The sequence below is a fragment of the Bufo bufo genome, chromosome 1 (assembly GCF_905171765.1).
Source record: "Bufo bufo chromosome 1, aBufBuf1.1, whole genome shotgun sequence".
Taxonomy (NCBI): domain Eukaryota; kingdom Metazoa; phylum Chordata; class Amphibia; order Anura; family Bufonidae; genus Bufo; species Bufo bufo.
In genome coordinates, this window is record NC_053389.1 from 455131004 (window position 1) to 455146990 (window position 15987).

Consider the following 15987-nt stretch of genomic DNA (forward strand, 5'->3'; position numbering starts at 1 on the left):
CCGCTGGCTGCAGGTTATGCACCTCTGATCTACAGGATTTATAAATCGGAGACATTGTTGTGTCTTTCTGTAGCAGCCTACTGCATACTGTGTTATTATAGTAGTATGCACTAAGCTCCTATCCTCCATCTACTGGTGGCTGTACAATGAAGGATAATACGCGATGACAAAAATAGGTAATTCTGTATCTGTTACCTACAAAAAATCCTGACTGCCTTATCTGTTCTCCCTAAAGTCGTGAAATAATAAGCTCTGTAATATGAATATTGTATTCAGTGCAAAGAGCACTGAGCAATGTCTTATTCTTCGTATAGGTGATAGCTGGCTCTCTTAGAGTATATCTTCATAAGGGCTCAAGAACATATTAGCCGCTGTGTGCAATCTGCATTTTGCGGAACAGAATGTCCAGCTCGTAATAGAACTGTCCTATCCTTGTCCATAATACGGACAATAATAGGACATGTTCTACTCTTTTGCGGAACAGCCATGTTGACATACAGAAACGGAATGCACACAGATTAAGGTCCATTTTCTATGCGGACCCATTGAAGTTAATGGATCTGCATATGGGCCGCAAAGAAAAACTGCACGGAAACGGAAAAAAAATACGTTCATGTGCATGAGCCCTAAGTATGACAATTGAAAATATGTAAAAACAGTTTTTTTCTGAGGCATATAAATTAAATAACAGCAGTTGTCTTATTACCACGCGGGGAAAGACAGGATCACAACATTGTGATATTTACTCTATTAAAATGTATTTGCATAGTGAGGGGATGTTCACACAGCAGATTTTACAGCAGAATTTTGGCATGGACAGCTGCGCCAAAATTTCACCGAAAACCCGCGATCCTTCTTTCTGCCTCCCATTGATATGTATGGGAGGCCGAAAAGACACGCCACTGGCGGGTTTACGGCAGAATTCCTCTTTAAACTATGTCATGTGAACGTCCCCAAAGACTTCTTTATTTGCTTCTACAATTTACAGTTTTTAACGTTTTTAAGGCAGAATAACAATTTTTTGTAACCTAAATAACACACGTGCATACACAGATATGAAGTTTAATATAGCTTTCACATGTAAGGGCTGCTAGATTTTTCTATTTATAATGTACCTTTGCAGAACTCTTTAAGATTGTGTTTTGAAGTAGAAGGAGAAAGCTGTCCACTACTTTGGTCCCAGACACGACCTCCCCATTCAATCAAAAGCTAAACAAACAGGAAAGTACAGTTCAGAAATTATACAACACAAGTTTAAAGAAACCTATGCTGTAGACGTATAGAGGAGTATCCCTATATGGTTGCATACATCTGCAAAGAGCCCTTGAAGAGCAAGAGCGAAGAATGGAAGTGGCGGTAGCTCTGACTATAGGATGTCACAGTGGTTTCCCTCAGGCCGTTGTTCCCTAGGGCGGGTGCAATAAGAGGAGGGTGCACCCTTTCTTCCCTAGGGGAACTCCCTGTAGTTGGAGCTCCTGTATGATGGTACGGTATTTTGGGGTACCCTTAATATAAGTGGCTGTATGGGTGCTTAGCAGGAGGTGTAGTAGTGCAATGGCTGGCGTATGGTGTGATAGTAGTCAAGAAAACAGGCCAGAGGTAGAAGAAGTGAGTGCATAATATGGGTTGTAGTACATCCAACAATAATCTGTACACAGTGCAAATCCTTTTCCCAAATGGTGAGGTATGGAGGCTGTCAAAGTGGCAAATAATGGCACTCTTGGTATGCTATCTTGCTAAAGTCTCTCTCTCTAGAATCTATTGCTAGCAACTGTAATCTGGCAATTGTGGCTATAGTGTCAACTGCAGGAAAGAGGTCTTGGAGGCATGCCTGGCCAGTACATGGTTACATGTGATGGGTGTCTTAACTGTAGTCCCTCACAAGCAGCAAAGTCTGTTTAGCTGTAGTTGCAGGCTACCTTGCTGACTCATATGCTTGGCTATGCAGATTCTGAGTTCTTATTGATCTCTGGATCCTGGATTACAATAAGGACAAACATTTGCAGATACCCTTTGTACGGTGGTACTGCACATCTGCCATTGCCATTGTAAAAACACATATACCATGTAGAGTACATTTCTGTGAGAGATATACTTGCATTGAAAAGTGCAGCCAACTAAATTTTCAATCCAGTTAAATAGTAACTAAGCTATCAGGTGACTTATATTATAAGCTGTCACGTGTGTACATGGATAATAACACTTCATCTGACCTTTATTTACTTGTATATTACATTTTCATTAGTGTACTATTCTATAGGCTCATCTCTAATGTTTAGTTTTCCCCAAGCTCAGCTTAAGAGTTGGTAGGGACTATGGGGGTCATTTACAAATAGATATACGCCAGTCTTGTAGCGTATATCTGGCGCAGATTCTGTAGCATGCCATGTTTCAGCAGAATCTGCGACTTCTTCCTCCCTCATGCCAGGTCTAAAATAGGATGTGTGACGTGGACAGGGACGACCGGCAGGCTCATCTCATTCATTATTTTCTACGTCTGGTTCAGGTGTAGAAAATGATCTAAATGTAAGACAGCTAGGAAGCTGTCTTACCTTCAGAATCGGTGGTGGATACGCCTAAGTACTATGATGTCTACCATACACAGAACACATAGAAAAGAGGAGATCCCGGTCCCTCTCTCTCACACATTTACACAGAAGCAGCAGCATGAAAGGCATTATCCAGCATTGAAGAGGGCTAGTAGAACTATACAATGGCTACAACAAAAACAGCTAAAACTGCTACAAGAGTGACGTGTGTGTGTCTCTCTGCCTCTGTCACTCTTCAGCTACTCCACCCCTCTACATAGAATTCTATGGGCAGTAACTGTAACCTGATCTCTCAGTGTATGTAAGGGATCAAGGGGTTGGTTAATCTGGAGCACAGGATCAGCTCCGATTTTCACAGCGGCGGTTGCGTTCCAGGATGGAACGCAACGTGCGCGATGACGTCAGCGCGCGACGTGCGCGATGACGTTATCGGCTCCTCCCTCACAATCACTGCAACCCGATATATGCGCCAAGGCACCTATACACGGCGTTCCACTAATTTGGAGTGCACGCCGTGTATGCTGCTAAGGTAGCCTCACCTCCGTCATTCAGAGCTGAACCACAACCTGCTGGGACCCTCATTGCTACAGCATCACCACGCCGGATACTTGGACCTTCTTAGTAGAGCACCTAAACCGCAAGTATCAGTCTACTCAAAGACTGGATGTACCTGGACTAATTCAGTTCTCTCCTATTACTAACAATACTTCGGCACCTGGTGCCCGCTTACTGCTGTTGCAGGTGAGGGGGGTGAAATAGTAACAAGTGTTACGGACGGTAACTCTGTCCCTCCACACAAATTGTTTACTACATACACCTGTGAAGGTATAGGAGCTACATTAATAATTGTTATAGCATAGGGAACAGGTGTATGATGTTTGGATCCCTAACTCTCCGTATACCAGATTGAGAGAGCCGCCTGGGTATCCGTCACTGAACCTGAATTACCATACCCGCTCTCGTTTTGGGCTGGGTATTGGTTAATGCAAAACGCCTCCGCAGTTGAGATCCTCGCCAACCAGTTCGGTGCATTACATATTAGTGGAACCCAAATGGATCCAGCGGAGTTAGCGAGACACATGGTCACTCTCTCACAGAGGGTTGAGAACCTCTCAGAGGATGTTCTGAACCTGCAACTGGAGAACCAGACTTTGCGAGACCTTGTCGCACAGAACACAAACCCCCCAAGGGAGGGGCCCGAACCTATGGTCAGTCCGCCGGAACTATTCTCAGGGGATCGTAAACAGTTCCGTGATTTCATAAACGCTTCAAATTTAATGTTTGAACTTCGTCCTAGGACGTACCCTACAGACCGGATAAAGGTCCTTACAATGATCTCCTTCCTTAGGGGTGAGGCTAGAGCGTGGGCAAATACCTACTTGGAAAGGCAGGACCCCGTCCTAGACAACTACCACCAATTTCTCACAATCATGGCTCTCTTGTATGAAGACCACAGCAAGCAGCAGACGGCGGAATCTGCCATCAGGAGCATAAAACAAGGCAGACGGCCGGTTGAGGACTTTATTGCCGAATATACACGGTGGGCTCGGGAGACCGAGTGGAACGATATTAGTCTCAGAAACCAGTTCCGTCTCGGCCTCTCCGAAGCATTGAAGGACGAATTGGCAAGAGGAGACATGCCCCTCACCCTCGATGAATTAATGCAACGTGTCACCATCCTCGACAGACGTCTACGTGAACGTAGAGTTGAGCGGTGCATTTGATATGTACCTCCCAGTAGACCAACCCAGATGCACCCCCCTGAAGAGAACATGGAGATAGGTGCCCTTAGGGGTCCTCTAACAGAGAGAGAGAAAACCAGAAGACGTAACTTGAATCTCTGCCTTTATTGCTCTTCCGAAGCCCATGGGGTAGATGATTGCCCGGCTATACGGAAAAAGTCCGAAGGTAAGCAACACAATCGATGTAAAATCGTAGTTCCCCCGATCAGAACCCCGGGTTACTTATACACCTCTCTTACTCTACAGTGGGACCAAAGTCGACTTACCGTTGACGCAATGGTGGATACAGGTTCCTGTGGAAATTTTATCGATACGCTGTTGATCAAGCGAAATAAAATTCCATTGATTAAAAAGAACTCCCCGATGTCCGTGAGTTTTATTGATGGTACTACTTCGGCCTCAGGCCCAGTTCAAACCCAAACCCCACCAATAATGGTGACGTGTGAAAACAACCACACTGAATTCATGTCTTTTGACATTATATCTTCCCCTTTATTCCCTATCATACTAGGTCTACCATGGTTAAAACTTCATAGACCAACACTTTTATGGGACCAAGGGAAGGTAAGGTTAGACTCGGGGTATTGCCAGGAGACTTGCTATCCTACAAACCCCATATTAACGGTTGGGGGCACCCAGATACCAGACCTCTACCAGGACTTCGCCGACGTGTTCAGCTCTAAGAATGCTGAGACACTGCCGCCTCACAGAATATAGATGTGGGGAAACCAGCACTCACTCAAATGCACGCTGCACGGGAGAGGACGTCAATCCACGGTAATATGAACAAAGGATCCCAGCAGTCGCGTCTTTGTGAATCAAATGTCTTTTATTCCATAGACCAGGACCAGGTTTCGGCAATGTGCCTTCATCAACAGGTAATCCAAATACAAACTTAACAGACTATATATGCTCTACAGTCACCGCCCACAGGAGCAAAAGTCCATCCCATAAAGGGAATGGCCAGAAAGTAACAGGTGTAATCAATTTAATAATAGACAAACCAAAGCAGAGAAAAAAGCATCTAGATAGATATTTCATCTTACATTTGTAGATAATACTCTTGTATAACTTTCAAATTTTCAATACCTGAGAAATAAACAGCAAAATATTATAAATATATAACAAAATTATTATATTACAGATACATAACCTCATATTCCCTATTGAGGCCTCTAGGGTGCAATGTGTCCAATGTATGGATCCAAAAGGCTTCCCTCCGTAGCAACATCTTATTAATGTCACCCCCCCTCCGTGGTCTAATCACCTGCTCTATAACCTGGAATTTCAGTTGGGCAATAGAATGTCTGCACTTTTCAAAGTGGCTTGGAATGGGTAATAATAAATTTTTAGTTCTAATGGTCGATTTGTGTTTGTTAATTCTGTCCCTCACTGCCTGCATTGTCTGACCAATGTACAACAGACCACAAGGGCATTTAATCAGATAAACAACATTTGAAGACTCGCATGTAAAAAAACCTTTTACTTCAAACGGATTCCCGGTGTGTGGATGATAAAATGTAGGGCCCTTTATGATGTGTGAACACTGGAGACAATGCAGGCAGGGGAACGTACCTTTACGCGGTGTTGATAATACACTTTGACGTAACCGATGTTTAGTGCCCCCTATATCCGCTTTCACTAGCATATCCCTGTAACTGGGGTTCTTCCTATTACAAATCAGGGGTAAACTTTTAAATTCTGAGACCTCTGGATAGGCCTTACCCAATAAATGCCAGTGTTTTCTTACAATATTGTCAATATATGCATTAAAGGGGTGAAATTTATGGACAAATGCTATCCTAGCATCATCCTTTTTCTTATGTTTAACCCTCACTTGACAAGCACCACTGTTCGTTAATACATCTAAGGGATATCCTCTTTCTCTGAATCTAATAGTCATTTCCCCCAGCCTCTGATCCTGTAAGAGCGGATCCGTAACAATCCGCCTTACCCGCTGATATTGAGATTTAGGTATAGACCTTTTTAAGGAAGGGGGGTGTGCACTCGAATAATGCAAAATACTGTTTCGATCCGTTTCCTTCCTATAGAGGTCAGTGGATAATTCACCTTCCAAAAAACTGACTTTATCTCTATCGCATGTCATTGTAAACTGTAGACCTTCACATGCTGAATTCAGATGATCCATAAACGCCACCAGGGTCTCACGTGGCCCCGCCCATACGCAAAAAATATCATCAATAAACCTTTTCCAAATCAAAATGTTCTCAATATATAATTCATTGGTATATACATATGTTTCCTCAAATGAAGCCATGAATATATTTGCATAGGGCGGGGCCACGTTTGACCCCATCGCGGTCCCACGCTTCTGGAGATAATAATTATCCCCAAATAAAAAATAATTCTCTATCAGAACAATGTTCAACAGATGTAGAAAAAAATCACGTAAAGATGCAGTGTATTCACTAGTCTCCAAAATCTTAGATACCGCCTGGATCCCCTCCCTGTGGCTAATCGACGTGTAAAGACTCACAACGTCGATAGTCACAAGGAGGCTATCCTCAGGAACATGGCCCAAATCATTAATCAGTCGTAGAAAATGAGAAGTATCTAATAGAAAAGATTTAGTATTCCTAACAAATGGTGTCAGGGCTTTTTCTAATACTATGGCCAATGGACTAAGAATAGAATCTACTGAGGACACAATAGGGCGTCCAGGGGGATCTATAAGGGTCTTGTGCACTTTAGGTAAAATGTATAATACCGGGGTGATGGGGGATTGCTTAATCAAGAATCTACTCATGTCTGAGTCGATCGTACCGGCTGTTTCAAAATGCTTAACCATGGTGACAATTTTCTCTTTAATTCTCCAAACTGGATCTCTATCAAGTAGTTGGTATGTTTGAACATCAGACAGCTGTCTCAAGACTTCATTAATATATTTCTCCCTATCCATCACCACAATCGAACCCCCCTTATCAGCAGGTTTTATCATAAGAGTATTGTCCTCCATAAGAGCCCTGATCGCTCTTTTTTCTTCCATAGTAATGTTTGGAGTCATGAATAGTCCACCATGCTTTACCTTGTCACAATGCTCTCTTATTTCTTTAAGTATTAATTGTGCATATGTCTCCACCGGATGGTACGTCTTCGGCGGCATGAATGTGGACTTATTACTGAGTCCCAGATCTTTCAAATGCAGGCATGTATCAGCTGGTACAATGTCAGTGCGTTGAACAGGCAGAGACGATTGCGCAAAATGTGCTTTCAGCCTCACTTTTCGAAGAAATTGTTGTACATCTATGTCCATTTGAAAACTGTCAAATCTGGGTGAGGGACTAAACGACAGGCCTTTTTGCAATGCCTCTACTTGCTGGCTATTGAGACATCGGGACGATAAATTTATAATCAAAGATTGACTCTTACCTGAGACCGAGTCTGTACTTGATGCGGTCCCGTCTCCGATACGATGCCGACGGTGTTTGCGGCCTGCTCGCCTGTGTCTCCTCCGCCGCGCGGACGCCGTCTGCCTTTCTGAAAAGGGCGCATCTCGCGTGCGCCTGTTGATTCGTTGCCAGAACTTGACGTGAAAGATCCTGATCTCGCGGGTCTTCTGAAACCTGATCGCTGACGAAATGACGTGTCCTGCCATCTGTAAACCTTGTTCAGGTGATAATCCTCGCAATCTCGTAGGAACTTGGATCGTTTCCTATCTTCTGTCTCTCTTTTATAAGTTGCAATGTGAGTGTCGACAGTTTCTTTTAATTTATTAAATTCCTCAGAGGTTAATGAATCTCGCAACTGTTGCTCCGTAGTTGCTACTTGCTCAGTGATGTCACCAATCGCCTTTTGAATGCGATTAATCGTGAGTAAGATCAAGTCATATGAACATTTATTAATGATACGTTCAAAGTCCTTGCAATATTCACTGTCCTCAGCAAAGAAGGTTGGACACAAATGCACTCTGAGACCTCTTGGAATTCTATTCACTTTATAGTATTCGGCTAGTGTGGCCGCATGAAGTTCATAAGAGGTCAGTCTTCTAAGTTCTCTCTCTAAATGACGTTTTTTCAATTCGCTTGTAGGAATATTAAGAAAATCCGATGTTGATGTTACCTGTGAGAGGATCCTGTCTGCTTCAGCAGTATCAAAGCTCAATGTAGAAGCTGTAGAACTCATTTGGAAATGGTGGTGCACGGTTCCAAAAAATTCAAATTTAGATGTGGGGAAACCAGCACTCACTCAAATGCACGCTGCATGGGAGAGGACGTCAATCCACGGTAATATGAACAAAGGATCCCAGCAGTCGCGTCTTTGTGAATCAAATGTCTTTTATTCCATAGACCACAGAATATATGACTGTCCCATAGACCTCCTTCCAGGTAGTGAAATACCCACAGGGAGGATTTATCCATTGGCGAAACCTGAGTTGGACCATCTCAAACAGTATCTAGAGGAAAACCTGAAAAAGGGGTTCATTAGCCCCTCTACCTCACCCGCAGGTTCGGGAATGTTCTTCGTTCGGAACAAGGATTCCAGCCTCCGTCCTATCATCGATTATAGGGCTCTAAACAAAGTGACGGTAAAAAACAGGTACCCATTGCCCCTCATTAATGAGCTGATTGAACGCCTCAGCACTGCCACTGTCTATACCAAACTGGACCTCAGAGGAGCTTACAACTTGATAAGGATCAGAAAAGGAGACGAGTGGAAGACCGCTTTTCGCACCCGCTATGGACTTTTTGAGTACCAAGTGATGCCGTTCGGACTATGCAATGCTCCTGCAACATTCCAAAATTTCATAAATGACATTTTTCGTGATCTACTGGATGTTTGTGTCATTGTCTATCTGGATGACATATTGGTTTATTCAGATAACATCCAGGACCACCGAAGACATGTGCGTTGGGTTCTAGCACGATTGAGAGCCCACTGCTTGTACGCAAAATTGGAGAAATGCGTATTTGAAACGACCACCTTACCGTTCTTGGGGTATATCATCTCCCCCGAAGGAATTCAGATGGACCAGTCCAAGATTGAATGTATACAAAATTGGCCCAGTCCGGGTTCCAGGAAGGCACTCCAAAGGTTTTTGGGGTTCGCTAATTTCTATAGGAAATTCATCAAGAATTATTCCGCTACTACGAAACCGCTTACCAGTCTTACAAGCATCAATACGAGATTCAAATGGAATCAAGAAGCTCAGGAAGCATTCCAACTACTAAAGCACAGGTTCACGTCCGCCCCCATTCTCACCATACCGGACCCTAACAACTTGTACGTCCTCGAAGTGGATGCATCCCAAAATGCTGTAGGTGCTGTCTTATCTCAACGCTCATCGTTAATGACACTCTTACACCCGGTGGGGTTTTTCTCCCGGACACTAAATCCGGCCGAGGTCAACTACCCCATAGGGGAAAAGGAACTTCTGGCAATAAAAAACGCGTTGGAAAATTGGAGACATATCTTGGAAGGCTCAAAACACCCAATCACTATTTATTCAGATCACCGCAACCTCCAATACCTAAAGACCGGTAAGACATTATCCTCTCGTCAAGTAAGGTGGAGTTTTTTCTTCGACCGGTTCGATTTCCAAATCACATATAGACCAGGCTCAAAAAACGGAAAAGCAGACGCGCTTTCTCGGTTGAATGAACCCAATCCAGGAGCAGATTTTCCTTCTTGGGTCATTCCACCCGAAAAAATTATCGCTTCTGTAACTCTACATCAAAAACTTAAGGACAACTTAAACCTAAATGAAGAGGATCGTCCTTTAGGACTCCGCAGGGATGATGAGGGCTTCTACTATAAGGAGAATCTTCTATACATACCACCAAGACTCACAACACAAGTAATTCAACTACACCATGATACTCCCATGTCGGGGCATCCGGGCACCTCCAAAACCGTTGATTTAGTCCGCAGATACTACTGGTGGCCCAACATGTTACAGGAAATTCAGGACTACGTCGCCTCATGCGAGATTTGTGCCACTTGCAAACATGACCGTAAGCGACCTTACGGTTTACTAATGAACCTCCCGATACCCTCCAGACCCTGGGAGTGGGTATCAATGGATTTTATTGTTGATCTTCCCCCTTCACATGGTCATAATACAGTACTTGTTGTTGTTGACCTTCTAACAAAGATGGCTCATTTCGTGGCTCTGAAGAAGTTACCATCCTCAATGGAGACTGCTGAGGTCTTTGTGACAAACATAGTCCGTCTACATGGTGTGCCTACAAAACTGATTTCGGATAGGGGGTCACAATTTACCTCCAAGTTTTGGAAGGCTTTATGTGGGAAACTCCAGATAGACCATCGGTTGTCCACGGCATACCACCCACAGACAAACGGACAAACCGAGAGAGTAAACCAATGCCTCGAGCAGTACCTCCGCTGCCACTGCTCTTATCTCCAGGACGACTGGGAGACCTTACTTCCCCTTGCGGAATTTTCCTATAACAACTCCAAAAGTGCCTCTACCCTCTATTCTCCATTCTTTTCGAATTACGGTTTTCACCCTTCTCCTATCACTCCGATGAGTGTCCTTACTAATGTGCCAGCTACTGAAGATTACTTCTCCACATTGCAGAAGACCCTCAAGGAACTTAAAGAAAATCTTATCCGAGCTAGAGAACGTCCAAAAATTTATTATGATCGACACAGAAGGCCGAATCCCCCTTATCAAATAGGGGACTCTGTCTGGCTGTCCACCAAAAACCTCCGCTTGGGTACTCCCTCTAAAAAATTGGGGAAACAGTTCATCGGACCATTCCGTATTGAGAAGGTCATCAACCCTAACACCATGAAACTCATCCTACCTCCTCGATTTCAGATACACCCCACTTTTCACGTTTCCCTGCTGAAGCCTGTTCGTCCTAACCCTTTTCCAGACAGGAACCCTGCCCCGTCACCTCCGGTCATAGTCCAAGGTGACGAAGAGTTCAAAGTTGAGGAGCTGTTGGATTCAAGAAAGAGGGCGGGGAGACTTCAGTACCTTATACGATGGAAGGGTTACGGTCCCCAAGATGATTCCTGGGAGGTGGCCGACGTTGTCCACGCTCCAAAACTGCAGAAGGAGTTCCACCGCAGGTTCCCCGACCGGCCCTCCCCTTCTGGGGTACCCCGGAGGGGTTCCCTTAGGAGGGGGGTACTGTAAGGGATCAAGGGGTTGGTTAATCTGGAGCACAGGATCAGCTCCGATTTTCACAGCGGCGGTTGCGTTCCAGGATGGAACGCAACGTGCGCGATGACGTCAGCGCGCGACGTGCGCGATGACGTTATCGGCTCCTCCCTCACAATCACTGCAACCCGATATATGCGCCAAGGCACCTATACACGGCGTTCCACTAATTTGGAGTGCACGCCGTGTATGCTGCTAAGGTAGCCTCACCTCCGTCATTCAGAGCTGAACCACAACCTGCTGGGACCCTCATTGCTACAGCATCACCACGCCGGATACTTGGACCTTCTTAGTAGAGCACCTAAACCGCAAGTATCAGTCTACTCAAAGACTGGATGTACCATGACTAATTCAGTTCTCTCCTATTACTAACAATACTTCGGCACCTGGTGCCCGCTTACTGCTGTTGCAGGTGAGGGGGGTGAAATAGTAACAAGTGTTACGGATGGTAACTCTGTCCCTCCACACAAATTGTTTACTACATACACCTGTGAAGGTATAGGAGCTACATTAATAATTGTTATAGCATAGGGAACAGGTGTATGATGTTTGGATCCCTAACTCTCCGTATACCAGATTGAGAGAGCCGCCTGGGTATCCGTCACTGAACCTGAATTACCATACCCGCTCTCGTTTTGGGCTGGGTATTGGTTAATGCAAAACGCCTCCGCAGTTGAGATCCTCGCCAACCAGTTCGGTGCATTACAGTGTACAAACTCTTATGTATGGATTTTTAGGAGGTACATTCAAAGTGACTGATGATTGCAGGAGGGTGGAGAGGAGTCTGATAAGTGAAGAAATAAATATTTTTGTGTAACATCGATTTATCGGAAACAAGTTGAAATTTAGCTACTCTTTAACAAACACATGGACCGTATAAACCCACAGTTACTTCACAGGAAACATTCCCTTTTCATCCACTTTATCCAAAAACATACTGCAGACATAGCCCATAGACATTGATTTGCTCAGATTGCAAGACCTGATTCTTTTGATATCGGACCTGTTCATTATTTTGGAAAAAGACAGCCATTGGTGAAGAAAACCAAGTAATTATTATTATTATTATTATATTTTTTTTACAATGTTCCCTTTCCTCTGTCTACAGGAGCCAACTGACCAAATCCCAAATCTTTCTAATATGGGTGGCCAAATAGAATTTAATTAATAAAGTGTCAACTATTAAAGAAGGAAGGATCATCGGGAGCATTGCCTCAAAGGAACACTGAGCACGTGATATTCTTTCTCCCAATGCCTCTCCCCATCTGACTGTAAATGATAGATGATTGCAGGTTTATCTGGTGAGGGGGCAGGGAGAAAGAACTAATACTCATAAAAGCATTATCTAAGTAGCCCCCTGGTGTCCACCCTTTAACCTCTATATAGGGAGTTGGAATCTACCAGGCTGCTATCTCTTGGAGTAGTCCCTGTTCAAGTAATCTATGTGGGTCAAGCAGTGGCGGATCCAGAGCCTGGTCTCGAGAGGGGCACTTCCAGATTATTTTCTGTCCGCCACCATAAAACAATGGTGCTTATAGAACAGACTACACAGTGTAGAGGTATACTGTATATTGTGTGGCACAGTGTAGGCTATATGTGTATAACAAACATATTCCACATGAAAACTTACAATTAATTGGCTTGGCCCTTGGGGATCTCGGACACCACTTCAACACTTTGACCGGGGGGCTCGGGGGAGCTGATGTGTTTTATCCTAATGAGAAAGATTTCATAATAAGGATTTGGAGAAGGGGCAGAGGGATAGCAGAGCAGGGAGAGGCTGGTTCTACTACTAGGGGGTCATACCATGGGGGAGTAATAAAGACCACCATAATACCCCCCAGTAGAAATAATTCTCCTTATAATGTGCAAAAAATACCCCCTTGTAATGCCCCAGGTGAGCTAATGTCCCCATAGTGCCCCCAGTAAATGCCCCCATAGTGCTCCACACCCTCCTTCCTCCTAGTACCCCCCATAATGTACCAGTATAAAATGCTCCATTAGATGCCCTCAGTGTCCCCCATAATTTGAAAGTATAAAATACCCCTTCTTAGTGCCCCCCGTAGATGACCCCATAGTAGTCCTCTCCCCCCTTCCCCATAGTACCCACCATAATGTGTCCCAGTATAAAATTGTACTGTACAAAGCCCCCCATATAAAATACCCCTTCTTTGTGGCCTCAGTAGATGCCCCTATAGTGCCCCCAATGATGTGCCAGTAATAACAGCCCCCCATGTGCCAGTAATAACAGCCCCCCCATGTGCCAATGATAACAGCCCCCCCATGTGCCAGTATTAATAACAGCCCCCCATGTGCCAGTATTAATAACAGCCCCCCATGTGCTAGTATTAATAACAGCCCCCCATGTGCCAGCAATAACAGCCCCCCCCATGTGCCAGCAATAACAGCCCCCCCGTGCCAGCAATAACAGCCCCCCCATGTGCCAGAAATAACAGCCCCCCATGTGCCAGCAATAACAGCCCCCCCATGTGCCAGCAATAACAGCCCCCCCATGTGCCAGCAATAACAGCCCCCCCCCCATGTGCCAGCAATAACAGTCCCCCCATGTGCCAGCAAAAGTATTGTATATATAAAAAAAACTTACCTCCATGTCAGCGATGCGATGCAGGCCTCTTCCGGCCTGTGTCCCGCGCTGTACGGCTCAGGCGGCGCGATGACGTCATGGCGCCGCCTGCGCCAGCCTCTGATAGGCTGCAGGCACTAGTGCCTGCAGCCTATCAGAGGAAGGGAAAGGGACACGCCTCTCCCTCCACTGCCTCAGCACAGCCATCTGTATCGCTGTCCTGAGGACGGCGATACAGATGACTATGGAGATGAGCGCTTCCACAATTGCCCCGTTGCCCCCCACTGGATCCGCCACTGGGGTCAAGAGACACCAGTGCAGGGCACCAAAGGATCAGGCAAATCCACAGTCAGGCAAGGCAACCCAGGGTCAGTATGGAAATCAAGCAGATGTCAGGTCAGGCAAGGAAAGGTTAAATTCAGAAGTCAGACAGAAGTTGGTCCATGAAATGGCCAAATAAGCTAACGGCACACCTTTGCAGGAAACAAGCGTAGTAGAATCTATTGCCTGACACCTTCCCAAAGAGGAAGATGCCTTACATACCTCAGGGTATGCAGCCATAGGATGGGGAAGAAGAAGGTGTACACACTAGCCATTTGAGAGCCAGAGAAATCACTAAAAATTGCTGTAAAGTAGCAGGCAATATTAAAAATGTTTAAATACATAAATATGACTTCAATTTTAATTAGGAAATACATCAAACCTGACAAATATCTCTGTGTTGTCCACGCATGGCATAGTATAATGCTTTGTGGTTATTTCTATCCCTTTTATTGAGAGATGCTCCATTCTCCAGTAATAACAATACAGTATCCTTTAAAATAATAAAAACATTAAGTTACGAGAGATTTCAAATTCCTGCTTACATTCCAATATCTGATTACTCATTTGAGACTGGCGTCTTCTTAAACTGAGTAGCTCTTTTGGTACTGCTGCACTGAAAGTCTGGGATTTGTTGGTGGACATTGCTTTGCATGCAAACAAATTGCAGCTATGAACTGTACAAAACTATAACATTGTAGTTTTTTTTATAGGTTTCCTGTAAACTTGTGCATGTTGATTTGGTTATATTAACACAATGTAACTAGTGCAATAAAAAGTATAAAATGAACAGGTTTTTGTTATCTAACCCTACATATTTAAAGGGGGTTTCTGGGACACAGTAGGTCCAGCAAACCCACCTTAATTACACATAACTCACCTGTAGAAGAAATATATATTGTAATATACTTACAGTCTCGAACTTGCATGGATTGACTGCCTAAGAACTCGGTCAAGTGATGCTCCTCTTGTGAGAAACTTGCTTCTGCCAACCTTATATACCCTACAGATGGGACATCACCTCCACTATGGATAGATGCAAAAGAACAAACCACGTCCCACGGCGCGAATTACCGTCAGCCAGTCACCAGGATCAAGAAGGAATCTTTTATTGCAGCGATACAACGCGTTTCGGGGAATCACTCCCCTTCATCAGGTACAAAAAAAGCTGCACCTGGGTGCAGCTTTTTTTGTACCTGATGAAGGGGAGTGATTCCCCGAAACGCGTTGTATCGCTGCAATAAAAGATTCCTTCTTGATCCTGGTGACTGGCTGACGGTAATTCGCGCCGTGGGACGTGGTTTGTTCTTTTGCATCATCATCTTCTTGGGGGCTCCAGGCTTCTCCTTTTGAAGATTTCTTGTGGTCCCGTGGCTGCAGACCGCCATATCCAGACGTCCAGGCTTGTTTGAAAATACCTGCAATAGTGTTGTGCCTACATTTGCACAACCACACAAGGTGAGCCTTACCATCTTTCTCCGTATATTACTATACACTCACAGAATTACCCTATGGTGCGCCCATCTGTTTTGTTACAGATTTTAAAAAACTAGCCTGCTATATTACTACCACTATGGATAGAGACACAATTACGCCACTCTCTGACAAATGCGCAGGTGCATTCATTTTACAGATGTTCCA

At 44.5% G+C, this 15987-nt stretch overlaps 1 protein-coding gene across 1 annotated transcript in view; it reads right to left on the reverse strand.

Annotated features, from left to right (window-relative positions):
• Positions 1-15987, reverse strand: part of LOC120982817 (ankyrin-3-like) — a 279530-nt gene that overhangs the window by 115335 nt on the left and 148208 nt on the right. Inside the window, exons 11-12 of the mRNA XM_040413026.1 lie at positions 14729-14839; positions 1116-1209 (exon numbers count right to left, since the gene is read on the reverse strand). Coding sequence (XP_040268960.1) covers positions 1116-1209; positions 14729-14839 — 205 coding nt within the window. The remainder of the gene's footprint in view (positions 1-1115; positions 1210-14728; positions 14840-15987) is intronic.